Source organism: Podarcis melisellensis (genome assembly GCF_964234715.1).
Source record: "Podarcis melisellensis genome assembly, chromosome: 4".
Taxonomy (NCBI): Eukaryota; Metazoa; Chordata; class Lepidosauria; order Squamata; family Lacertidae; genus Podarcis; species Podarcis melisellensis.
In genome coordinates this window covers 104862274-104887544 of record NC_138531.1, presented here as the reverse complement: position 1 = coordinate 104887544, position 25271 = coordinate 104862274, and the positions used below count along the sequence as shown (strand labels likewise).

General features: G+C 47.5%; 2 protein-coding genes across 2 annotated transcripts in view; one reads left to right on the top strand and one right to left on the bottom strand.

Annotated features, from left to right (window-relative positions):
- The window catches only part of LOC309369076 (uncharacterized protein), a 205244-nt gene that overhangs the window by 31640 nt on the left and 148333 nt on the right, over positions 1-25271 (top strand). The window lies entirely within an intron of this gene.
- LOC309369300 (uncharacterized protein) lies at positions 8585-13850 on the bottom strand. The gene is made up of 2 exons (XM_081910127.1): positions 13386-13850; positions 8585-10032 (listed from the first exon to the last, which is right to left on the bottom strand). Exons 1-2 carry the CDS (start codon positions 13417-13419, stop codon positions 9254-9256), a joined length of 813 nt encoding a protein of 270 aa, XP_081766253.1. The 5' UTR covers positions 13420-13850; the 3' UTR covers positions 8585-9253.

Here is a 25271-nt window from a genome sequence, read left to right as displayed (position 1 = left end):
TAGGCGCCCGGGAAAGTTCATCTTTCACTGCCGGAGAGAGCCCTTCTTCAAACAGCATTTGAATAGGTTCACTCGCAAGGTCCCACCCCAGTCTATGAATCAGCATGGTGAACTCAGTCCAGTACTCACGTACAGATCGGCTCCCCTGTTTACACGCCATTAACTGCCTGCGCACCACCCCTGCTCAATCTCGCTGGAAAACATCAAGTCCATGGCGCGAAAAAACTTCATTGTGTCCTTTAAGATTTCATTGTTGGCTGCCATCAGGGGTCTAACCCAGTCCTTCGCCCCTCCCTCTAGATGGCCAATCACGTACGCCACTCTAGAGTTCTCATCGGGGAAGTCATTAAACAGTAGATTGAGAGCATATTGCATCTCTGTCCTAAAGGCTTGATAATTCCTGCGATCCCCCCCAAATTTCTGCACCAATCCAGGCACCTTTCTGGCAAGTGGGGTGGTTTTCCCCTTATCTGCATCTTGAGCCCTCCTCTCCCCGAGCCTCGCCGTTTGCAGCGCGAGCTGGACCTCCAACGCCCTGTACCTTTCTTCCAGGCTTGGACCTGCTCCAGCTCCAGCTCCTGCTCCTCCGGTTCCGGCTGGTTCGCTCATGATGCCCTCTGCTTGCACAAGCTGCTTTCAAAGACTGTCAGATTGCTGTGATGGGATAATGAGCTGCTTGTGCGTAAAAGCTTGATCCCTCTGGGGTTTGGCTGGTCAACCAAACCGAGTCACTAACGGAGCCCCCAAAGCATGATTCCGTCAGTTGCTGGTAGAATCTGACAGTGGGCGTCTACAGAACTTACTCCAACATAAAAGCTGTTTGACGGACATGCGCCTCCTGGACTCTCTGCGTGACAGTTTCCGGCGAAGGGTGGGAGTTCCTAAGGGGGCTCTTGTTACCTCTTCACTATTCTCACTGGAAGTATCCCAGAGCCTCCCCTCCGCTGGAACTCCTGCTCTCCCCCTACTGGTTCCTTCTTCTGCTGCAGAGTCTCTCCTATTCTCCTGGAGCCTTTCCACCACCTGTTCCTCCGATGGCAGTTCCCTGACAGATTTCTACTCCGGTGGTGAGTTTCCCTTCGACAACGTGTAGGATCATGGCAATGAAAACAATGAATAGAGCTGGGGCAACAACACAGCCCTGTTTAACACCTGAAGGGGTAAAAAGCCAAAGAGGGGAGAATATCATAAGGGAAGCTGTAAACGATAAAAGAAACCTTAAGAGTTCAGCATTTTATTCATTTAAATATTAAAACCTTTACATATAATTACTACTGTTATTTTCTGCTCAGTCTAATTTCCTTCACTTAGTTTGGCTGTGGTAGAAATGAAGGGACAAAACCTTTGTTAATTTGGACACAGTCAACAAATTATTAAACATTTTCCTTATGTGGGTTTTGAGTTCTCTTAGAGGTTCACGTATCCTGTTTGAAAGGGAACATTACCGTATTTTTCGCTCGATAAGACGCACTTGTTTCCTCTCAAAAGTAAGGGGAAATGTCTGTGTGTCTTCCTGAGCGAATATGTGGTCCCTGGAGCCGCCTGGCCCAAGTGCAGGGGCGAAAATCAGATCGCGTGTGTCAGGGACGCAGCGGGAGCACAGGGAGGGGAGGAGATGGAGAGTGAGGGGGAGCAATCCGAAGGCAGTGTAGGAGAAGAGGACAGTAGCTCTCTCCAGCGAGCCTCTCCAGCGAATCGGAAGATTCACAGAAGGGGGCGCCGGTAGCCAGGGCAAGGGGGGCCCCAAGGGGGAAACCCCAGGAGCAAGGGGCCAGCGGGGATTCCCAGAGCAGCAGTTGGAAATCAGGACCAGCTTCCCCACCAGAGCGCAGTGGGGGGGAGGAGTCCCAGGTATCGGGAACAGCGCATTCACCACCAGCGAGAGAAGATGAGTCAGGGTTGACCGCGCCAAGTTCAAATGTACAGGTGAGCGGCACGGCAGGTAGCCCGGATAGGGAACCAGGTCCTAAAGCCCGCCGGAAGGAGGGGCAAGAATCTGGGGGGTCAGCGTCAGAAGAGTCCAGAAAGGGTGAAGCACCAGCGGGCAGGAGGGCCCAGAGGAGGAAGGAGCTAAGGAAGAGGTGGAGCAAGGCTAGAGTCTTAAACTGGTGTGGAAGGGGAGGAGATTCAGACGGAGCTTTGCCGGTCTAGCGTTAAAGACGTAGAGCTGCGCGCCGCAGCTTTGGAATGGAAACTTAACTTCAATAAAGACTTTTGTACATAACGATGATCTGGCGTTGGTCCTCTGTGAGGTGGAACCTAGAGGCAGCTCTGACAGCGTGTTACGGAGGAGGGTGGGCTGCAGGGAGGAGGCTGCTGGGGTTCCTGTATCGGGCATATTTTGATGTGTGTGTGGAGGCGTGTGAGGCGTGTTGCTGCACGGGAGAGCGCGTGGGTAAAGGGGGCGTTGGAGTGACCAAGGCTACCGTCTGTTCATCAGCCCTCTTCCCCTTGCCTAGTTATTGTGGCGCCTTCCTAAGGATTCAGTTGCGACTCCTGCTGCGTATGGTTTGAACTGGGCAGTTAAAGTCAGACGAGCGCAACAAAGAGCAGGGAAATCCCCTGCCCTCCTGGCAAGCAGAGCGGAGAGAGTCGTGTCCTGTGCGCAGGCTCCAGCCCACCCAGCTCAGCTTCCGGCGCCTAGGAGTGCAGCCGACAGCTGCCGCCTCCTCCTCTCCATGCTTCAGTGCTGCTGCGTCCAGGGAAGCATTCTAGGGATGCGCAGGCAGCCGGAAAACATGCAGGTGGGGGAGGGGGGCAGGAGGGGAAGTAGAGGGGCGAATGAACCCCCTGGCAAGGTTGTCATCTAATACTCTCGGAGGGCCCCAAGTTCAGGGGCCGACAAGTCATAAATGCGGCCGAAAGGAATCTCTGCTCCTGGCTGCAAGTCAATAGGACAATCGTAAGTCCAATGGGGTGGCAAAGCCTCAGCCCCCTTTTTCTCAGACACGTCCACCAAATCCTGGTAGGGCTCCAGGATTAGGCCGACATCCGGTAACCCTGCCCAGTCTGGGGCAGTCCCCTGCAAAGCGGAAGAACTGAGGGCCAGCAGGTGAGACTTCCCAGGTGCCGGCGGCAACACGGGGGTTGGGCACAGACGTCGTGGCAGAAAGACGATGAGAAACACAACATCCGCTGCACCCAGGAAATGGCGGGGTCATGTCGGACCAAGCGGAGGCTTCCAAGGACCACAGGGAAATGTGGCGTCTGGACTAGTTGAAACGTTAACAGTTCCTGGTGCAGGGGTGCCACTAACCTGGCCAGTGGACAGGTCTCACGGGCAATGGGTCCTGATGTGAGGGGGGGTCCCCTCCAGACCCACCACTGAAATGGGCAAGGCTTTCACCACTGATGGTACTTGATACTTCTCAGTGAAACTGATGTCCATGAAGACGCCAGAGGCCCCCGAGTCCATCATTGCCTCCAGGCCAGCATGGCCCCCTGGGGAAAGAGAATATGTATAGGGAGAATGGGGTGCAGAGGGATTGAGCCTCAGCTGAGCCCCTCCTAGCACAGCTGGGGCTTGGCGTTTCCCAACCTCTTGGCCGGACTCTCTGCTGTGAAATGGCCCCCCTCTCCACAAGACAAGCCCAGTCCCTACTTGCATGGGCTCCACTTCCAGCCCCACTGCAGCGCTGGACCCCGGGGGCTCCCTCAATCAGAGCTCGGAATCTCAGACAATCTCAGAGCTCGGAATCTCAATGTTAATATGCAACGTGATAAAGTCTGTCAGGGCTGCTGGGGGGGGGGTCACCCACGCCAGTTCATCCTTAAGGCAGGGATGAAGGCCCTGATGGAAGTGGAACCGTCAGGTAGCTACATAGCAGGGTGTCCGCAGCCCACCAACGGAGCGGACTCGGTAACTGGGCGAGCCCCCTGCCGGAGGTTCTGCAGGGCCATCTCAGCCACCAGGGCATGATTCAGCTCCCCGAACGTGCCCTCCAGGGTGGCAATGAAGTCGTCCACATTCCCCAGCAGATGGTCGCTGGCCTCAAAGTATGGAGAGACCCCAGAAAGTGCCGGGCCCACAAAGAGGCTGACCATAAAGCACACGCCGCTCCGTGGGGTGGGGAAGTCTGCTGCACAGGTGGCGGACATCGGCCAACACCCGCTGACAAAGCCCCGAAGGGCCCCATGCTCCCCCTGAACCTCTCTGGTTATGGGACAGGGGAGCACGTCAGGCTGGGGCTGCTCAAAGTGCTTGAACCTCCCCCTAGAACATAGGGGGAAATTCCTCGCGGCGCTTTCAGCAGAAACGCTCAGAGTCCCAGGTTTTTCCCAGTGCAGTCTTTTTAATGTGAGCTATATACAGGTATTTACAAAAACAGTTCATACAGAGTACCTGCTCCTTAAGGCAAACGAATACTCTCCACACAGCATCACCACACCACAGCACAACCACCACACACTGTTGAGCAGGCTTTCCTTTTTAAAACAGGTGATAGCCAATCACATTAATCACACTCCTGCTGAGTCACTCTGACCCAGCACTTCACAGAGTATTGCATCAGCCTGTTGAAGCCTGCAGACTTATTCAGTATCCTGCGAATCCCAACACTCCCTGTATGTAGAGGTTCTGCAGCACCATGGTGAGATCTATAGGCTGGGCTCCGTCCATCTTACACCCATCTTACACCATCTTACATAGGTTGGCCACAGCAAACTTTTACAATTTATGGGCGGTCAAAGTCCTGGTGGAGGACATCAGACCTGTGAACTAGACGCAAGTCTTCTTCACTCATCTCCTCCTTCTTAGGAGAAAAATGACCAATGGTGAACAGTGGTTCTTCCAGTTCATTGTCAGATGCATCAGATGGTCTGACTGAGGCCTTTGCGCTCCTGTAGTCTGCTGTGTCATCACTGTCGCTGACACCAACAGCAGCGCCGCCCACTGAACTGGAATCCGAACTCTGATCATCATCATCATCATCCTCAGCTTCCTCTTCTGCCTCAACATTATCTGCTTTTTTCACATCATCTTCATCTTCCTCTGGGTAACGCTGGAAAATTCCCACATTCCCCCCCCCCCACTTAGGATTGTACTCAACACTCTTTGTGAACTTAATGGACTTAGAGTCAGTTATCCATACCCTGTATGCACCTTTTTCGAACCCCATGAACAAACTGTGAGGAGAATCAGAACTTACAGGGTTAAATAGTTGAGTGACGTCTCACATTCTGAGGCATGGCTATGTTCTCATAAGGGAGTGTTTCTCTGTGTGTTTCCTTTCGCTTTTGCAGAGAAGCGGAGAGAATGCCAGCTAATTCGCCGGGCTGAATTTACGATGTTATTCTACTCATTAAAAGTTATTGGAGATAAGAGAAAAGCCTGCGTTGCAGTCTGAGTCATTCCCACACAAGCAACAGTTTTCCTGCTGTGTAAACTCTGCTAAGAGGGCCAAAGAGGCTGGAGGAGGTTTTTACCGGCAAGGACAGCAGTGGCGCAGCTAAGAAGAGTGCCAGACGCCATCTTGGCCCCATACAAACCATGTGCCCCACACTTCCCAAGCTTGTTGCTCTGTGGGGTGTGTACCCACATGTCAGAACCAAAGATTCTCATGTGCTTGATGTTAGGTTTCTTACCAAACATCTTCTCATAGGGAGTACAACCAATAGGTGATGACAGTCTGTGATTAAAGGTATAAACAAATGTGGACAGAGCCTCTCCCCAAAACTTCTCAGGGAGATTGGTATCATGCAAAAGGTTTTTAGGCCTTGAAGCAAAGTTTGGTTTGCTCGCTCCGCAAGTCCATTCATCCATGGCGATCTAGGCGTGGACAAGTCATGCTGGATTCTCTTCTCAGTCAGGAAAGTTTCAAACTGCTGAGAAGTGAATTCCCCGCCTCGATCAGTAAAGAGACAGCTGATACGTTTACTGTGAACATTCTCCAACCAAGCACAGAATGCCTTGAACCTAGGAAATGCTTGCGATTTCTGCTCGAGGATAAACACATGAATGTACCTGGAAAAAGAATCAATTAGAATCATGAAGTACCTTGCTCCACCCAAAGAGGGTGCAAGTGGACCAACAAGGTCTGCGTGGACTAGCTGGTAGGGTTTGGAAGCCTGCCTGCTAGACTCCTTGCCTTTTGGAGCAACCTTCACCTTGTTCTCTGCACAAGATACACATTTCATGTGAAACTTACAGGGTTTGATGTTCAAACCCTGAACCAATTCAGGCATCTTGGCCAGTGCCTGCCAAGACATGTGACAAAATCTTCTGTGTACTTCGTGAATACATCCTGCATGAAGAACCTTGTTAGTTTGTGCAACACAACAAGAATCAACATTAGACACAGCAACACCATTGTCATCATAAGCCATCTATAAACTTTGCATGCAAAATGTCCTCTTTGCCTTTCCTGATGACACAGACGCTCCTCTTGAAGGAAATCTCAAAGCCACGCCCAGTCAGCTGTGGGACACTGAGCAAATTGTCTGCAGCACCTGGAACATAAAGTACATCTTTGCTGGTTGTGTGCAGACTTGCCAGTTTCACAGTCCCTTCTCCTGCAATTCACAACGTCTTTCCATCAGCCAGGTGGATCTCACCATCTTGAGGTGTGAAGGAGATAAAAAGGTGCCGATCCTTTGCCAGATGGCGGGTCGCTCCAGAGTCAACAATAAACCTTCCTTTGGCTTTTGGGGACGCAGTGCCAGCAAACAGAACCTTGTTTTCCACTGGCTTGGGCTGCTGCTGCTTGCCCCCTTGCTCCTGGCCATCAGACTTGCCTTTAGCCAATGGTGAAGCTGTGCCAGCAAACAAAGCCTTGTTTTCCACTGGCGTGGGCTCTTCACCCCCCTTCTGCTTCGGGCCATCTGCAGGCATCTCTCTCTGTTTACTTCTGGCCTTCCGGCCTCTGCAAAGATGACCTTGGCTCTCATGCGAAAGAGAGCTCTCAGCTGCCGACTCCTTGGCTCCCTGGAGGCTGGAATGCTGCCTGGGATGACATCACAGTCAGCTCCCCCTGCAGCTTGCAACCGGTGCCCTCAGCATCCCTGCATTCATTCGCATTCTGGGAAACAGCCAGGACCTTCGATGCAGTCAAACTCTGGGCTGGGATGATTGGCAGATGGGCTACTTTCAAAGCATTCCACATCTGACGTGCTGTGGTGTTTCCAGCTAGCGTAGCAATTTCCTCCAGAGAGACGGACAAGACTATTATGTCTATGGCCCTTGAATCTTGGGCCCTCCATCTATCTGTCAGAGGAACTGGAGGGGCTTCACACACAGTATGCCACACTCCAAACTGACAAAGCAAGCTCTCACAGCAACTTGCCCAAGTCTCATAATTGTGCCTGTTTAACTTTGGGCACTGAGTAGCTTCAGAAGCTTGTAAAAGATCAATCTCAGCTATTCACAGAATTAACTTGTGCCTCCATGAACAGCTGTGAGTCCAAAATGACTCCCAGGCTGTGCACCTGGTCCTTCAGGGGCACAGTTGCCCCATTCAGGACCAGGGAATCCCCCACATCCACCCACTCCCTGTACCCCCCAAAAAGTACTTCTGTCTTGTCAGGATTCGACCTCAATCTGTTAGCCACTATCCATCCACCAACCAACCGCCTCCAGGCACTCACGCAGGACCTTCACTGCCTTCACTGGTTCTGATTTAAAGGAGAGGTAGAGCTGTGTGTCATCTGCATACTGATGAACACCCAGCCCAAACCCCCTGATGATCTCTCCCTGCAGCTGCATATAGATGTTGAAAAGCATGGGAGGATAGGACAGAATCCTGAGGCACCCCACAAGTGAGAGCCCAGGGGTCTGAACGCTCATCACCCACCACCACTTTCTGAACACGGCCCAGGAGGAAGGAGCGGAACCACCATATAACAGTGCTCCCAGCCCCTCTAGACAGTCCAGAAGGATGTTATGGTCGATGGTGTCAAAGGCCGCTGAGAGATCCAGCAGAACTAGGAAACAGCTCTCACCTTTGTCCCTGGCCCGCCAGAGATCATCAACCAGTGCAATCAAGACAGTTTCAATCACATGATGCATGCATGCCATTGGAATGGCAATGTCTACCAACTTGGGGGTGGCCCCCTCAGACATTTTATCGGGGAGGGCAAAAACCCCTCGGCCTCTAAGAGTTGACTCCTGTTCCCACATGTCTCAGGACATTTACAAGATAAAAAGACATCACAAAATACGCACCTGTAACCCCCCTCCCTATCACATTTTTGAAGCGCATTAGATGTAATCAGCCAAAGGCCTGGTTAACAAGGTGGGGATTTGCCTGGCTCCTAAAGCTGTATAATGGTTTTCCCAACCTTTCTATGGATTATTTGATGGGAAGTGAGATGGGAGCCCTGACTGAAGCTCGCTCCACATTCCACACACATAGGGTTTTTCTCCTATCAGCACACGCACATATAATATTCTTGTTAAATCTCCATTTTAAAAATCCAATAAAGACCACAATAAAACATTCTAAGTTATAATACAATCAAAAGAGCCAATTCTTCAATGCCAAATTACCGTATATATCCTTTGGGTGACTTCCCATGCTCTGAATTTTGGGGAATGATGTCATACTGCATTTCTTTATTAGTCCAAAGAAATCATTTCCGATGTTAATCCTTCATTTATGTTTTGTTTATTTTAAGAGCCACAGGCCCAGTCAACTTTCGCTCGTATTCAAATAATCCCTCCATTAATTCAGCAAGCGGGTCAGTCCTTTATAATTCTGTATGAAATATTTTCTTCTTTCCCCCCTGTTGTTTTCCAAAGTCCTCAGCAATGTCACTTTCCAGTTCTGCACACAAGGGCAAATCTCAGTGCGTCACATCCAAGACAAAAGGGAGGTTTAGCCTTCCGCCATTAGCCCCAGGCAGGTATCCAAAATTCCCTTCTGTGATCTCATTCCAGCTACTAACAAGTTGACGCCTCAGCGAAAACACAATAACTGCAGTCAAGAATTCTTTTTACCATTCCATTGAGGGTCATTGCCAGAATCATAGTCAAAATTTCAGACAGTCTATTTCGAAGTTAAACCATAACAATAACAAAATACTCTTTAAATCCCGCTTGCATATTTCAAAAACTTAACCTTTTGGAGGAGATTTGCCGAATAAAACAGCAAATGCAAAATATATCAAAAGAAAATAATCAAGGCTCACCTCCCCCAACATACCGATCCAATTACAATGAAAGTCCTTCTCTAGATCAAAAACTTGGCGGATTCAATTAGTAGATAATTTTAACTCCCCTACTTCAAAGCATGCCTGTTAATTAAGTCCAAATTTCATCTTAAAAAACAGGCGTCCTCTGCTCATGGCGACAGCTTTGGAGAGTTGACTCCCCTGTATGAATTCTGTGATGCTTAGTGAGATGGGAGCTCTGACTGAAGCTCTTTCCACATTCCACGCACTGATAGGGTTTCTCTCCTGTGTGGATTATTTGATGGGAAGTTAGAGAGGAACTCTGCCTGAAGCTCTTTCCACATTCCACACACTGATAGGGTTTCTCCCCTGTATGACTTCTCTGATGCTTAGTGACATTAGAACTGTGACTGCAGCTCTTTCCGCATTCCACGCACTGATAGTGTTTCTCCCTTGTATGAATTCTGCGATGGGAAGTGAGAGAGGAGCTCTGACTGAAGCTCTTTCCACATTCCACGCACTGATAGGGTTTCTCTCCTGTATGACTTCTCTGATGCTTAGCGACATCAGAACTGTGACTGAAGCTCTTTCCACATTCCACGCACTGATAGGGTTTCTCCCCTGTATGAATTCTTCGATGGGAATTGAGAGAGGAGTTGTGACTGAATATTTTTCCATATTCCACACACTGATAGGGTTTCTCCCCTGTATGAATTCTCTGATGGTTAGTGAGATGGGAGCTCTGACTGAAGCTCTTCCCACATTCCACGCACTGATAGGGTTTCTTCCCAATGAGATTTCTTTGTTGGGAACTGGAATGGGAGCTCTGACTGCAGCTCTCTCCACACTCCAAATTCTTACGTGGCTTCTCCTCTCTGGGGATTTTGTCGTGTTCATCCTTGTTCTCGATTTCCAATTCATCACAATCTGCAATGGAGACAAAAGGGGATTAGAGCCTCAGGAACAAATGAAGAAGAACTAAAGGGAGTTGGGTGAGTGTTCGTTACCTTTGTGGTTCGTCATTAACCAACGTATTTGTTATTAGATTTTGATGGGTTGTTGAATGCTGCTTTGTTTGATATACAGTAGTGGTAAAATTGCAGAAGCCTTTTGTGGAAAAAAGTATATTTCAGAGGTTTGATGGCTCATAGCCCTGCTTTTTTTTTTTGAGTAATATCATAAAGTTATGTATCAATGGAAAGATAATTTAATCAAGAATGTAATTACCTGTTATAGCCAAATAACTAGAAAAAGGAAGCACATTTGCTTAGGCTGACTTTTGTCATATTGTTATGTGATTGCTATCAAGTTGGTTGGTCTTTCGTTTCATGAGTTTGAAGAACATACCGTAATAGAATAAAAGAAAAATATGTGAGAAGAAGAATCGGAGAAGATTTACATCCCACTTACATTACACCTACTGTGAAGCACCCTATTAGTGCTTCATTAATGGGAATGTAAAATCCCCAAATACATAAAGCAAACACTTGAGCCCAAACTGAAGCCTTCCGCATGTGATCTTTCCCCAGATACTGAAGCATTTTTATTTATTTTCTATTTCAGCAGGATTCAGCTTCATGTCATGTTGCTCCTTTGTGCAAAAGTTGGTTTCAATATAATCATATTCCACTGCTGGAATGGCCTGGGAATAGCCCAGACCTTAACCAAATTGAAAATCTATGGAGCCGACAAAATAATCTTTTAAGCAACCCAGAAATACAGTGTTACCTTGCTTTACGAACTTATTCCGTTCCAGTAGTCCATTCTTAAACCAAAGCATTCTTAAACCAAGGCGTTCTTTCCCATAGAAAGTAATGCAAAATGGATTAATACGTTCCACTTTTAAAAACAACCCCTAAAACATTTATTTAACATGAATTTTTACTATCTAACAAGACCATTGGTCCATAAAATGAAAGGAATAATTAATGTGTCAGCATCGCCCTTGAGCCAGTGTACCAACTGGACTCATGCACTACAGCCCCGACTGGGCTAGGCGAGCTGGGTAGCACTGCCAGAGACCTCCTTTCCCACAGGAACAGGTCACAGTGCTGTGGACTCACAGCTTGGAGCTGAGAGCACCGGATTCACTGTCTCAATAATATAGTCGTTGCGCAGCAGCGTTTTGCAGAGTCTTGCAGAGTATAAACCACTCGGAGAGCAGCTCTGTAAAATATCCTCCTTTTATTCTATTGCTACAGCTATAATAAAAACTATATACAGAGCTAAATGTTCTGAGCATAAATCAATGCTATACTCTGAGTGCCTGCAGCTGCTCTTAGCAGCAATCTTATCTATAAACACGATCTCTTGCACTCTCTCTCCGACACACTGACTGACTCTCTCACTCACACAGATTCACTCACTTGACTAATTAAGTAGAGAGCAGTACATTGCTCCTCCTCTCTGTAGAGTCAGCAGAGACCTCAGGAGATCATCAGGAGATTTCTTGGGTATGGGAGGGGTGAAATCTCCTCACAATGTATACCACTGTATAAAAAATGGTATATCCCTCCCTTCATCCCAAACTCACACAGCGGTTCACAACATAAAAACACATAACGAGAACACGAGCTAACCAGCTTGACAGCGAGTAGTAGTTACTTCCCTCTGGAAGTGGAGAAGTTCCACACTGCTCAGATGGAGCTTGTTGGGCAAGACACAGATCTCTGCCCAAAAAGAGAGTTTCCACATTTGGGCATTCCAACATTGCTTGCTGGGAACGCTGATGCAGGAAAGCTGCTCCGTCAAGCAACCTTCTATCTTCTCGTTTGAGGAGTACCAGGAGGTACCAGAAAAGGGTGGAGAACCCAGACTGTACGTGGGCCAGCCATGGCAAAAAGGTTTGGCTGCATATTGCTTTGGGTTACCCTGGGGAAGTGACTGACAAATTTGGAAAATAAAATTGAATAATAATCTCAGAATCTTGTCAGCAGGAATAACTTAACCGAAAACAACACTACTTTCCGTAACGGAGACACAAACAGCATCCGCATCCGGGATCAATTAGTTGAGATTGCATTCCAGGGGGTTGGACTAGATGACCCTGTGAGGAGAACCTGAGCTTGCAGGGCTAAACAGCTTAGTTCTTTCGCCCTGCCTTCCGAGGGGGCGGAGAGATCCTACGTATACATCCGGGATCTGTTTCTTTGTTCTGTTATTCTGCTTTCGTTTTCGTCGGGTGCGGAGATGCTTTTTCTGCCTGATACAGGATGATTTACCGTAAACTGCTGTAAAATAAACACTTCTAGATTAGAGGAGCTGACTGGACTCTTGATTTATGCACACTTAATGCAAGCACAGAGGGCAGAAGGCTAAACACGCTGTGTTTACTCTGCTGTGCTCAGAGGTCCAGGGAAAGCAGCATGCGCACCGGAAGCCTGCAGGACCTTTACCCTGAGCAATATTTCACAGATCCTTTTCCAACTCTGCAATTCTATGATTCAATAACTCAAGAGACCTTAGATTTGCAAGCACAAACGGTGCTGCTTTTAATTTTCATTCTGGTTTTGAAGTGTTGTTGTTGTTTAGTCGTTTAGTTGTGTCCGACTCTTCATGACTCCATGGACCAGAACACGCCAGGCACTCCTGTCTTCCACTGCCTCGCTCATGATGGTAGCTTTGAGAACACTGTCCCACCATCTCGTCCTCTGTCGTCCCCTTCTCCTTCTGCCCTCCATCTTTCCCAACATCAGGGTCTTTTCCAGGGAGTCTTCTCTTCTCATGAGGTGGCCTAAGTATTGGAGCCTCAGCTTCAGGATCTGTCCTCCCAGTGAGAACTCAGGACTGATTTCCTTTAGAATGGAGAGGATTGATCTTCTTGCAGTCTGCACCATCATTCAAAAGCACCAATTCTTCGGTGATCAGCCTTCTTTATGGTCCAGTTTCACTTCCATACATCACTACTGGGAAAACCAGAGCTTGTGATGTCTCTGCTTTTTAAGATGCTGTCTAGGTTTGTCATTGCTTTTCTCCCAAGAAGCAGGCGTCTTTTAATTTTGTGACTGCTGTCACCATCTGCAGTGATCATGGAGCCCAAGTGTACGTAACCCCAAAAGATCGTGAACTAGGCTGTTTGGAACTCGAGGTACCACTGTAAAGATCAATTAATAGGGGCAATAATTGAATCTTGGCTTCACACCATTACAGCTGTGGGGGTGTTAGGTTCCCAGGTGTTGGAGGAGGCGCTGCTGAGCTCTGTGAAAATATATGAGGTTTGTTACATAGAGGTATTTTTTTGAATTTCCAGGCAGATAGGACGATCCCACAAGGAGCCTTACCAAGAGAGGCCATGATCCCACGATTCTCCTCCATGACGTCCTTATGCAGAGCTCTCTGGTCAGGATCCAGCAACGCCCACTCCTCGTCCGTGAAATGAACAGAAACATCTTCAAAGCACACTGGACCCTAAAAGAAAAAGGGAAATGTCCTCCTCTGAGACAGGATCAATATGATCTGCTACACAATGCTCTGTTATAACAGATTGAAGTCGAATCCTGACAAGACAGAAAGTACTCTTTTGGGGGACAGAGGGTGGGCAGGTGTGGGTGACTCCCTGGTCCTGAATGGGCCAACTGTGCCCCTGAAGGACCAGGTGCGCAGCCTGGGAGTCAGTTTGGACTCACAGCTGTCCATGGAGGCGCAGGTTAATTCTGTTTCCAGGGCAGCTGTCTCCCAGCTCCATCTGGTATGCAGGCTGAGACCCTACCTGCCCACAGTCTCGCCAGAGTGGTGCATGCTCTGGTTATCTCCTGCTTGCACTACTGCCATGCGCTCTACGTGGGGCTACCTTTGAAGGTGACCCAGAAACTACAACTAATCCAGAATGCGACAGCTAGACTGGTGACTGGGAGCAGTCATTTTTTGTAAATAGGTGGTTCTCCGCCTTGTGTTTTCCACGTTTTTCTGCCTACGCAAGCATTCCAGTTTCCCCGATGGGAGGATCCACTTTCTCCTCTCCTCGTGAGTTGTTCTGGGGAGGTTCCCTCCCAGTGCCCTAGAGCCAAATTCAAGGGGTTCCTGGGGGCATGGAGAGGGGGAGGAGTGGGGGGCAGGCCCCATTTTGCAGCAGATAGGGCTGGCTAGGTGAATCCTGGACACTATTTGTAATTGTCTGTCCACTGCTTAGAAGCTTATTTTAGCATTCAGTGTTCAATTTAGAAATACAATAAGCCTACTTTGGGTGGCCAACTGTCTTGGAGGATCTAGCTGAGATTCCTGCAATGCAGGGGGTGGGACTTGATGACCTTTGGGGTCCCTTTCAACTCTAGGATTCCATGAAAACTGCAACTACAACGGAATCCTACAGGCGACATTCAGAAGGCTGGAGTCACAGAGTTATCTGGGCAGGAAATCCCACAGTTCACAGCTGGAGTTTCAGGGTTAATGAGAAGAGCAGCTCATTCCCTGAGGGTCTGTCAGTTTGCATTTCTTGGTGCAGAAAGTATGGATCTGATATTGTCTATTCTATTCTTATTAGTTCAAGAGGGTTCTGGAAGCTTCTTTGAATAAAAGAAACAGAAGTTTCCTGATGTTTGGGTTATTCCTTCAGAGAAGCTGAGTACAGCTGGGTTAAGGGGGTTCTGTCATCTCTTCTGTCAAGGTCATGCTGACTATAAGAAGAGGCCAGAAGGAGCCTGGGTTTCAATTTCTCTCTCTCTCTCTCTTCCCTCTGGTGTTCTGTACAAAGTATGCTGAGTGTTAAGGTTAAGACTTATAAGCTTTGGGAAATTTCAGTTAAGTCTGCTGCAACTGGATTTCTTTTTTAAAAAAATAATATTTATTGAAAATTTCCAAATATAACCAAGAAAGAAAAATAAAAAATAAAACATCCACTTTAAAACCTTATTTTCATTAACATCTTTCCAGGACTTCCCCTCTCCACCCCCTCCTGTATTCCAATTCCTTCAAATAGATTCAGCAAGTTCTTACCCCAAATTTTAGACTTATTATCATTGACCCAATGTTAAAGATATTTTTCCATCCCCTAAAATCGACCCCTGTTCCCTTCCACGAGTTCCCCTCTTTAATATGCAGAACAGATTAAAATAAAAAGAATAAAAAATAAAGTATAGTTTTACACCCTTTGGATTCCAAATTTCCCTCCCCCCTTTCCCAGTTGCGTTCCCCCATGTCCATCAAGTCTGCTGTCATCCTGGAGATCCCACATCTAGGCCGAAATCCTTCACAAATCTACTTTGCCGTCTTTTTAATAGTCTTTGCCGTCTTTTTGGTCGTCTTTAGTTTCGAACATCCAATCTTGGAAGGACTCTATCTCAAGAAGGGCCATTTTTTCCATCCAGATCTCTGTATTTAAGAGTAGAAACTCCAATTTTATTTCTTTAGACCTTGTCAAATCTGGATGTCCCAAATGTTCCCACTTCCAACTTTGTCCAATTCTTGTTGTTCTTGTTGTTCTTGTTGTTCTCTCTCCTCACTTTCCTCTGGTTTCTTTTCCTGCTCCACTGCAAAAATGTTCTAATTCCAAAAGCTTCTAATTCCTCTACAGAGGCTTTGTTATTCAGGAACAAAACCTTATGTCAAGTCCCTTCCATTCTTCAATAGATAAATCTATTATCTCCTTTAGTGTAGAGCCCTCTGTAGACAAAATAATGTTCCATTTCTGCAGTTTTCCCAGGAGATAAAAAATCCTATTCAAATTCCATGCCAGCAATACTTGTAGTGTCCCACAGCCCCTCTAGAGGGATTATAGTAACTCAGTTTCCTTCCAGATCACACCCAACAGTCAAAGTAACTTGTTATCCCTTGTTTTCAACAATTTATATCAAATTGTAACAAACGTAACCGGCAAAGTCCTCATAACAAAGTTCTCTTTTTATTCTTCAACTTTGACAGCTCCTTTGACAGCTGTCAAAGCTTCTATTTCTCCTCACCAGGCACTCTCACGGATTGCTCCCGGTTCCCGGGGCGGTTGCATTTTAGCTCATACGTTCCACTTTTCTCCTCCAGCACAGTCTTAAAATTTTCCATCGTGAAATTAATAACTTTATCAATATAAGGTAACTCTCGATCTTAGTTGTCAAATCCTTTGCTTTAAATCCTCTACAACAGGGGGGAGACAGACTTCCTTTTTGCACCTCCCCCGCTCGCTCCGAATTAAAAAAAAAAAATTCCTTTTAAATCCGATTTCCAATTACTCACGGGTTGTTCTTTTTAGTCCAGATTTTCAATAGAAGAAGTCAGTGCTCTCCGTCGAATGGCATGCGGTTTCGCTCGGCAGGGGAAGCGAAGGACTCATAGCACCACACCACCCCCTGTCCCCCGCTCCGTAGCCTTTAAAAAGGCTCCTTCGCGGGTCGGGGGCGCAAACGGTGCCGGCCGAGTCACCATGTCCATGGGTTTCAGCGCCCATGGTTTTTGAGGGTCCCCGCGTCGCCGGCGCGGTAGGACCCAGCCCCTGCCGAGCAGGCTCCCTCCGGAGCTCGGAGGGAGTCCGCCATTCGGGATGGCGCCAACCCGGAAGTGTGCAACTGGATTTCTTATGGGCAGGGCCAATCCTGTACATTTTGGATTTGTGACCAGTATCCTCATTTGTCTTCAGTAGCAGTAAAGCTCTGCTGGAAGAAATACAATTGCCTCTGGTCTATTTTGGGGAATCCTGCAACGTCTTTACATTTTCACTTTGCTAACTATACATTGGAGTTCTGCCTGGATCAATACTGAGTAGAATTCCATGACAGGGTCTTCCTCCATGAAATCAGCTGCCAGAAGAGAAAGCCCCCAGCTCCCCACAGCCATAGGCGCCGACTCCATGGGGCCTGAGGGGGCCCGAGCCCCCTCAAAAATTCGTTTGGGGGGCTCTGCCCCCCCAATAATTTAAGAAAATTATTAGTTATATTATGCTTTGTAAAATCACAAAATTATGTTGGTATTTTTTATTTTCCTTGTTTGACGATAGTTACCTTTTAAAATACATTCAGTAATGAGTTAAAACAAATAATTATTACGGTAGTAAAAGAGGCAGCGCGAGTAGTTTTGCTCGGTGCGTGCGACTGGCCCAGCCCCTCTTTCGTTTTCCTCTCTTCTGCTCTCCTGCTGGGCGCCTGAGGGAGAGTTACTTAGCGGTTCTGAGGGGGAAAACTGCCGCCCGCGAACCGCCGAGCTCCCTCTCTCTTTCCAGCCTCTCTCTCTCTCTCTCTCTCTCTCTCTCTCTCTCTCTCTCTCTCTCTCGCTATGGCCAAGGAGGAGAAGAAGCCCTTCAGCCAGTCTATGGCCGAGTGGCGGAGGTTCATCTACAACCCCAACAGCGGCGAGTTCCTGGGGCGAACGGCCAAGAGTTGGGGTGAGGAGGGCGAGCGAGCGAGCGCGCGCAGGGAAGGGAGGGGAGGGGGCGGCCGCACGAGGGGTGGTGGGAGGCGAGACGGGCACTTGCCTTGCCCACCACGCATCTCTCTCCTTCTCGGTCTCTCTCCCTCCCTCAGCTGGCGAGGGGGCCACGAGGCGGGCGGCAGCAGCAGCAACGGGCCGGGAGCGGCTCTTAGAAAACTTCCCGGGGCAGGACCCCGGTATGGGCCCCCCCAATATTTTTTATAAGTCAGCGCCCCTGCCCACAGCTTTCCAAGTCCCCTCCTCTCTGGGGTTTCTAGCAAGCGATCCAACAGTGTGCCAGTGTGCAGCCTGCCTTTGCTCCTCCATTGTCAGACGTCTCCTGGCTCTGACCATACTGCTGCATTGTTCTAGGACCAATCAGACTGCTGCATTCTGAATCCTATTGTTCTAGGACCAATCAGACTGCTGCATTCTGAATCCTATTGTTCTAGGACCAATCAGACTGCTGCATTTTGGATCCTATTCAACTCAGCATATAACAGCCTGCCTGGCTGGCCTCCCCCTTGTCTGTCCATTCCCAGCAACATGGCGGGCTGGCGGGCTGGGCTCCTTCACCCACTTGCTTGCTTACTCCAAGGTAGCCTCAGCTCCTGGCAACCAGCATCCCCTGACCAACCCCAGGGACACCATTCACCTGCAGCCATGCAAGCCTTTGGGAGGCAGAGATGTGAGGGGGCATCAGAAGAGGAAGGGAAGGAAAGAGAGGCAGAGGCCAGGGTTGCCCACAGCACCCCAACCATCATTCAGGGCACCCAGGGTGCCATGGCACATGGGTTGAAAACCACTGCTATAACGCATTTTGTCTTCTTTTTTGGGGGGGGTGAAGTACCAACTCCTAGAGGGGCAGCTCTGTTACTTGGGGGATTTTGGCTCTTGTTGGACTCTGAGCATCTCCCTCCCTTGGCCAGAAACCAGAGGAAGAGCCTGCAGGGAAAAGGGCTTTGCAGGAGGCAAGGAAGCTCCTCCTAGAATTCAGGAGTGGAGAGAGAGGAGGGGATCCCAGGGTCATCTAGTCCCACCCCCACAATGCAGGAATCTCAGCGAAAGCATCCATGGCAGATGGCCGTCCGATCTCTGCTGAGAAACCTCCAAGGAAGGAGAGTCCCCCACCTCCCAAGGGAGACCTTTCCCCTGCCCAGCTGCTCTTAGATGTCCCTCAAGGCAGCGGGTCCTGAGTTCTAGCCCTGCTGAAACAATCACACTGGCTGCCAAGGAGGAACCTGTTGGGGATAAGCAGTGTCCAGTGCACAGCGGAATGATGAGAAGTATGTGCCAACATGCTCTATACTACTTTATTTACAGTTCAAAGCTGGTAAGTTACAGAAAAACATTTTCCCTCTGCCGGAGCAGAGAAAGCGTCATCTCTCCTCTAAAGCACGGAGAGAATCACAAACTGAAACTGCAAAGAAACAGTGAAAAACAGGAAACCAGTGTATGTCATATCCAGTCTCCCGTTCCCGTGAGAAACCCAACAGTACAGACTCTGTGGAATGTAAACAACCTGTCTCGTGACAAGCACTTCGCTGCACAGAGAAGAAAGCAGAAACCAACATCCTCCCCCTTTCTGTGAACATCTCTGGGCAGCGTGTTCGTACAATATCAGTACAAACCCAACTTCTGCACATAGGTACAGTGTTGATCCCTTGATACAATCTTGGACAATACATCAGCAGGAATTTCATTACCTGGCATATAGGACACCGTTACGAGTCCCTTCTGAATACGTTCCCTAGCATGTTGCACCTTCAATTGCAAGTGCTTCGTGCTTTGCTTACAACCTTCAGAATTCAGCAAAGCCAAACATGCTTTGTTGTCCTGGTAAACCTGGATTGGACATTTGACAGGAATTTTCATGTCTTTGCACAATTGTAACAACCATTCACAATCTTTAAGTGAATAAGACAGTGCATTCAGTTCAGCTTCACAAGTACTTAAGCTAACTGTTGTTTGCTTCTTGCATGACCAATCAAATAGACCCTGATTGTACTTATAGCAAACTCCAGACGTACTTTTCCTGTCTGTAGTGTCACTTCCAAAACTTGCATCTGCAAATATCTCAAGACCACCAGACTTCTGATTGTTAAATCTCAGTCTGTAATGCATAGTGCCTTTCAAATACCGCGCTATGCGTTTCAGAGCTTTCCAATCCTTAACAGTAGGATTGTTGACTTGTCTGCTTAGCAAATTACAGCTAACAGCAATGTCTGGTCTTGAACATCTGGCAATGAAGTTTAGCTTGCCTAGCACACTTCTGTACAGTGTAGTGTCAGAAAATGCTTCTTCAGTGTCATCTACCTGATAACCTGTTGTCATCGGTGTGTCTACAGGGTTAGCATCCATCAGGTTTAGTTTGCTTAACACATCAGCAATTTTCCGTGACTGGTGTACTAGAATGTTACCATCTTGATCTCTCTCTATTTCCAGAGATAGGTAGTTGTTTACCTCACCAAGATCTTTCATGTCAAAGTGCTCTTTCAGTTGAGCTAGGGCGTTATTGTACATTGTGACATCTTTCCAAAAGAATAAAAGATCATCAACATAAAACAAACAATACAGTTTCTTTTGCCCCTCCTCTTTGACAAACACACATGGATCAGCTTTCCCTTGCTGAAAACCTAGAGAAAACAATACTTCAGTGAGCTTTGTGTGCCAACACCGTGCACTTTGTTTGATACCATAAAGGGACTTTTTCAGAGCACAAACAAATCCCTGTTTTACCTGTACGCCATCAGGTGGAAGCATATAAAGTGATTCATTTAGAGATCCGTACAGAAAAGCTGTATTCACATCATGGTGACTAATGTGTAGATTTTCTTCTGCAGCTAGCTTGAGCATAAGCCTAATGCTCTCATACCTCACTGTGGGTGAGTAGGTCTCGTGATAGTCTTCACCTGGTACCTGAGCAAAACCTCTGGCTACCAATCTGGCTTTGTGTCTGACTATCTTGCCATTTTGATCAGTCTTCGCTTTGAAGACCCATTTGCTTCCAAGCAGTTTCATTCCTGGAACTACTGGAACTAGGTCCCATGTTTTGTTCCTTTCCAAGGAATCAAGCTCAGCCTTCATGGCATTTAACCATGGCTCAGCTTCCTTTGAATCCAAATCCTGGATTTCTTGGAAACTTGAAGGTTCAAAAACCTTCTTGGAGCTTTTAACAGCTTTTACTGCTATCTTAGCAAACTCATCAGCAAATCTCTTTGGAGGTCTGCCTTTTGTGGCTCTCTGTGACCTACGAATTAGCCTTAAGTCTTCAACACTTTCCTCTTCCTTCTTAGGAGAAAAGTGACCTATTGTGAACAATGGTTCCTCCAATTCTTGATCAGAGCTTTCAGAGGGTCGCATAGAGGCTTTCGCACTCTTGAAATCCTCTGAATCATCTGATTCAGTTTCAGACTCAGAATCAGAACCTTCATCAGTGGGTGTGGGTTGTTGTGGTTGCTTTTGACTATCCTCAGTCTCATCACTGTCATCAGGATAACATTGGAAAATTCCCACATTCTCCCCCCACTTGGCATTGTACTCAACACTTCTTGTGAGCTTAATTTCCTTAGAGTCAGTCATCATTATTCTGTAAGACCCTTTCTGATAACCTAGAAAGATACCATGCAATCCACGCTTGTCTAACTTGGAGTTTTGTGGTGAGTGAACCCACATGTCCGAACCAAAAATTTTCATGTGTTTGATGTATGGCTTCTTGCCAAACATCTTCTCATAGGGGGTACAACCAATCGCTGAAGATAACCTGCGATTATAACTGTAAGTGAAACATGAGAGAGCTTCGGCCCAATAACTCTCTGGAAGATTTGCATCATGCAGCAAGGTTTTTAACCCTTGAAGCAATGTTTGATTTGCTCGTTCCGCAAGTCCATTCTGCCATGGCGAGCGAGGACTAGACAAATCGTGTTGAATTCCTTTCTCAGCCAGAAAAGCTTCAAACTGCTGAGAAGTGAATTCTCCCCCGCGATCAGAGAAAAGAGTCTTTATCTTCTTACCATGCACATTTCCCAACCAAGCACAGAATTCCTTGAACCTAGGAAAAGCCTCTGATTTCTGCTTGAGATTGTACACATAAATATACCTGGAAAATGCATCAAGGAGAACCATGAAGTACCTATTCCCACCCAAAGAGGGCGCTAGTGGTCCAACCAAATCAGCATGAATAATTTGGTATGGTTCTGTAGCTTGCCTACTAGACACCTTACCTTTCGCAGCCATTTTCACCTTGTTTGCTGCGCATGCCTTGCACTTCATGTGGTACCTGCAGGGTTTAATAGTCATACCTTCAACCAAGGCAGGCATTTTAGATACTGCCTCAAAATGCAAATGACCAAATTTCCTGTGAAAATCATGAATACATTCTGCATGCAAACTTTTGTTAGAACCTGCAATGCAACAAGTGTCATCCTGCACAACATCATCATAATACAAAACAAACAAACGATCAACAAATTCAGCATACAATTGATAATCATTTTTCTTGGTGATGATGCATCTATTGTTTTTAAAGGAAACGTCAATCTTCTTCTCAATCAGCTGTCCAACGCTGAGCAGATTATGTTTCGCATCCGGCACATAAAGAACATCCTGTATCGATAAGTCCAAACTGTGAAGAACAACAGTTCCGTAGCCTTTACTGGGAATGGTGTGGTCATCCGCCTGGTGAATCGCACCTTCCTGCGGTGTAAAAGACACGAACAGTCGCTTATCGTTGCACATGTGATGCGTTGCAGCTGAATCAACAACGAAGAAAGATCTAGACGTCTTCTGGACCTCTGCAACCTCCGCAACCTCTGCAACCTTTGGAGCGAAGCGTGAGACCATTGCCTTGTGCTGCGTTGTCCTGGACACCGGACCTTTGCCTTTGCTCTGGCCTTTTCCACGCGATGAGCTTCCGCTGCGCTGCTCTGTCTTGGCCCTGGGATATTTGCATTCCCTCTTCATATGGCCTAGACGTCCACACGAGTAGCATTTCACTGCCTTCAAAGCTTTGGCGCCATCTGGTGGTTCCACTGCACTGCGGGATGACGACTGTGAAGTCTCCCCCTTGTTGATGCAGCTAGCACCGCGGCGATCCGCTTCATTCAATATCACGGCAGTAACATAGTCCACTGTCAGCTGAGCAGTTGGCTGTACAGCAATCTGAGTCGCAACAGACTCCCAACCTGAACCCAAAGATTGTAGTATCATGAAGGAATACACAGCCTCTGGAAAGTTGAGTCCTCTCTGTTGCAGCTCATGTCTCAGATTCTGCATCTCCATCAGATGTATACGCACATCTCCACCTTCAGCAAGAGCCATATTATGCAGCTTGTTAAAGTAAAACATAGTGGATCCAGCTTCTGTCCTCAAGTGAGCCTCTCTCAAAGCGTCCCAAATTTCTCTGGCTGAGGTCTTATCACGCAATAGACAGAGCTCTTCTGGGGATACTATCAATGTAAGAGTTCCCCTTGCCTTGGAATCCATAGCTTTCCATTCATCTGTAACTGGAGCTGGGGGGGTTTCTGAAATTACCTTAAACAGACCCTCTTTCCGCAGAATAGCCTCTGCATAGAGAACCCAGTCCGTATAGTTTTTCTTATTGAGCTTAGGAACCCCACAAGCATCCTGAAGGGCCATCATGACTCTGGCATTCGCCTTTTGCGTCATTTCTGCTGCTTTAAATCAGACTGCTTTATACAAGCTGTGTCTGTGCTGCTCTGCTTACTTCAAACCTCATTCCAAAGGCAAATTCAAAGTCACTTTCACTTTCCCAGCCATCCAAGCCACTACGCTTGTGCCGTGGAAAACGGCTTTAAAAGTTCAAAGTCCAGCCTTAAAGCCATTAATTAGAAGCTGGCAGGCTGCCCGGAGCAGTAGCACATACCTTCATCAATCATTTTGACGCGCAGAGCAGATACCTTGCGTTCCGTCCCTCTGCCGCTGTTCCGATACTTTGCCGGCACTTCGTCTCTTTGCTCCTTTGTTCCTTTGCCAGGAGCCCGACTTCTGGAGTCCATCCTCAAAACACTGCGTTTTTCTGGGCCCGGAACCAAATGTTGGGGATAAGCAGTGTCCAGTGCACAGCGGAATGATGAGAAGTATGTGCCAACATGCTCTATACTACTTTATTTACAGTTCAAAGCTGGTAAGTTACAGAAAAACATTTTCCCTCTGCCGGAGCAGAGAAAGCGTCATCTCTCCTCTAAAGCACGGAGAGAATCACAAACTGAAACTGCAAAGAAACAGTGAAAAACAGGAAACCAGTGTACGTCATATCCAGTCTCCCGTTCCCGTGAGAAACCCAACAGTACAGACTCTGTGGAATGTAAACAACCTGTCTCGTGACAAGCACTTCGCTGCACAGAGAAGAAAGCAGAAACCAACAGAACCAAGCGAAGTTCAAAATAAACAAATCCTATTCTCATCATAAATAACCAAAACTTTCTTAAGCATGTTTCTATGCGAACATTCAATAGTATGCCATTTCCCCTCCCAGAAATGCTGAATTTCTAATTCAGTGGACTAAAAATGGATGGTTGTTATGTTTAGGGAAGCTTTTAATATTTGATGGCGTATTGTATTAATATTTTGTTGGAAGCTGCCCAGAGTGGCTTGGGAAACCCAGCCAGATGGGCGGGGTATAAATGAATGAATAAATAAGAATAATTGTTGTTGTTGTTAGTTGAATTGATATACCGCCCTTCATTAAGAGATCTCAGGGACATTGAAAACATAGAACTCCAAAAAGTATACAAATGATGCATCCCCTGAAATTCTTTAAACAGGTGAGTTTTCTCCTTTGGAAAGAGGCAGGTGGAATCTCCACGGTTGCTAATAGAATAACGTTGAAAGGCTAGTGAAACATGGGGAACCAAGAGCATCTGCTTGGCATGCAGAATGTCCCTGGGTCAGCCCCTGGCATCTCCCACAAGGCCTGGATGAGACCCGTGCCTGAAACTGGGGGGAGCTGCTGCCAGTCAGTGTGGACTATACAGAGTTAGAGGGAGCCCTTGGTCGGTCTCAGCAGAAGGCAGCTTTTGAGGCTACTTCAAAGCTCTGCAAGATCAAAAGGGATAGATATTCCCTAAGCAAACCAAATTTAAGAAACTGGAATCACGGCAGCCGGAATTTCGCGCAGGATTCCAGGTGTGGATTCTGACCAAGGCAGAAGAGAGCAGGACTTGGACTTCCCTCCATCTGGACACGATCCACTTCTGTGGATGCAGCCGAGAAGAACATTTGCCTTCTTTGCTGCTGCATCACATGTTGGGCTCAGGTGCAGCTTGGGATCCACCAAGACCCTGAGATCCTTTTCGCATGTCTTGCTAGTCAGTCCGGTCTCCCCTGCGCAGCAGAGTCTCCCTGCTAATTGTCCCAAATTAAATCCAGGTGTCTTGTGTGAGGGAAACTGCGATCCAGGGAGTCTCTGGCAGGAGATAATGAGACAAGGAAAGTTTTATTTACAAAAAAGAGAATGGTGAAACAAAGTGAAGACAGGAGATGTGTTCTTTCAGGTAGAAGTTAACTTATTACTTCAGCTAAATGTCTCAGGATTCAACACGGTTCTGCAGGCGCAGCTTCCCTCCAATTCAGTTGCTGCACTTCAGGGAGATGTTCAGGTTTCCAGAATAGGTGGTGAAAGGCTGAACTCTCATTCTGCTGCTTCTCTCTCATCCCCAAACTTAGTAATGAGGGGTCTTTCCGTGAGGTACTTTTGATACAGCCCAGCTTCCTTCACAGCGAGGGGCCACTTTTCCTCGGTTCCCCTCTCTCTTAGCAATCCCACTCCTGAGGTATTTTCCTTTGTATGCCAGACCCAGGGGATCCTCTCAGCCCTT

Coding starts and splice junctions, on each gene's coding strand:
- LOC309369300 (XM_081910127.1), bottom strand. CDS start 13,419: ATGGAGGAGAATCGTGGGATCATGGCCTCTCTTG. Junction 10,033..13,385: donor TGGGATCATGGCCTCTCTTG/GTAAGGCTCCTT, acceptor TCTCCATTGCAG/ATTGTGATGAATTGGAAATC.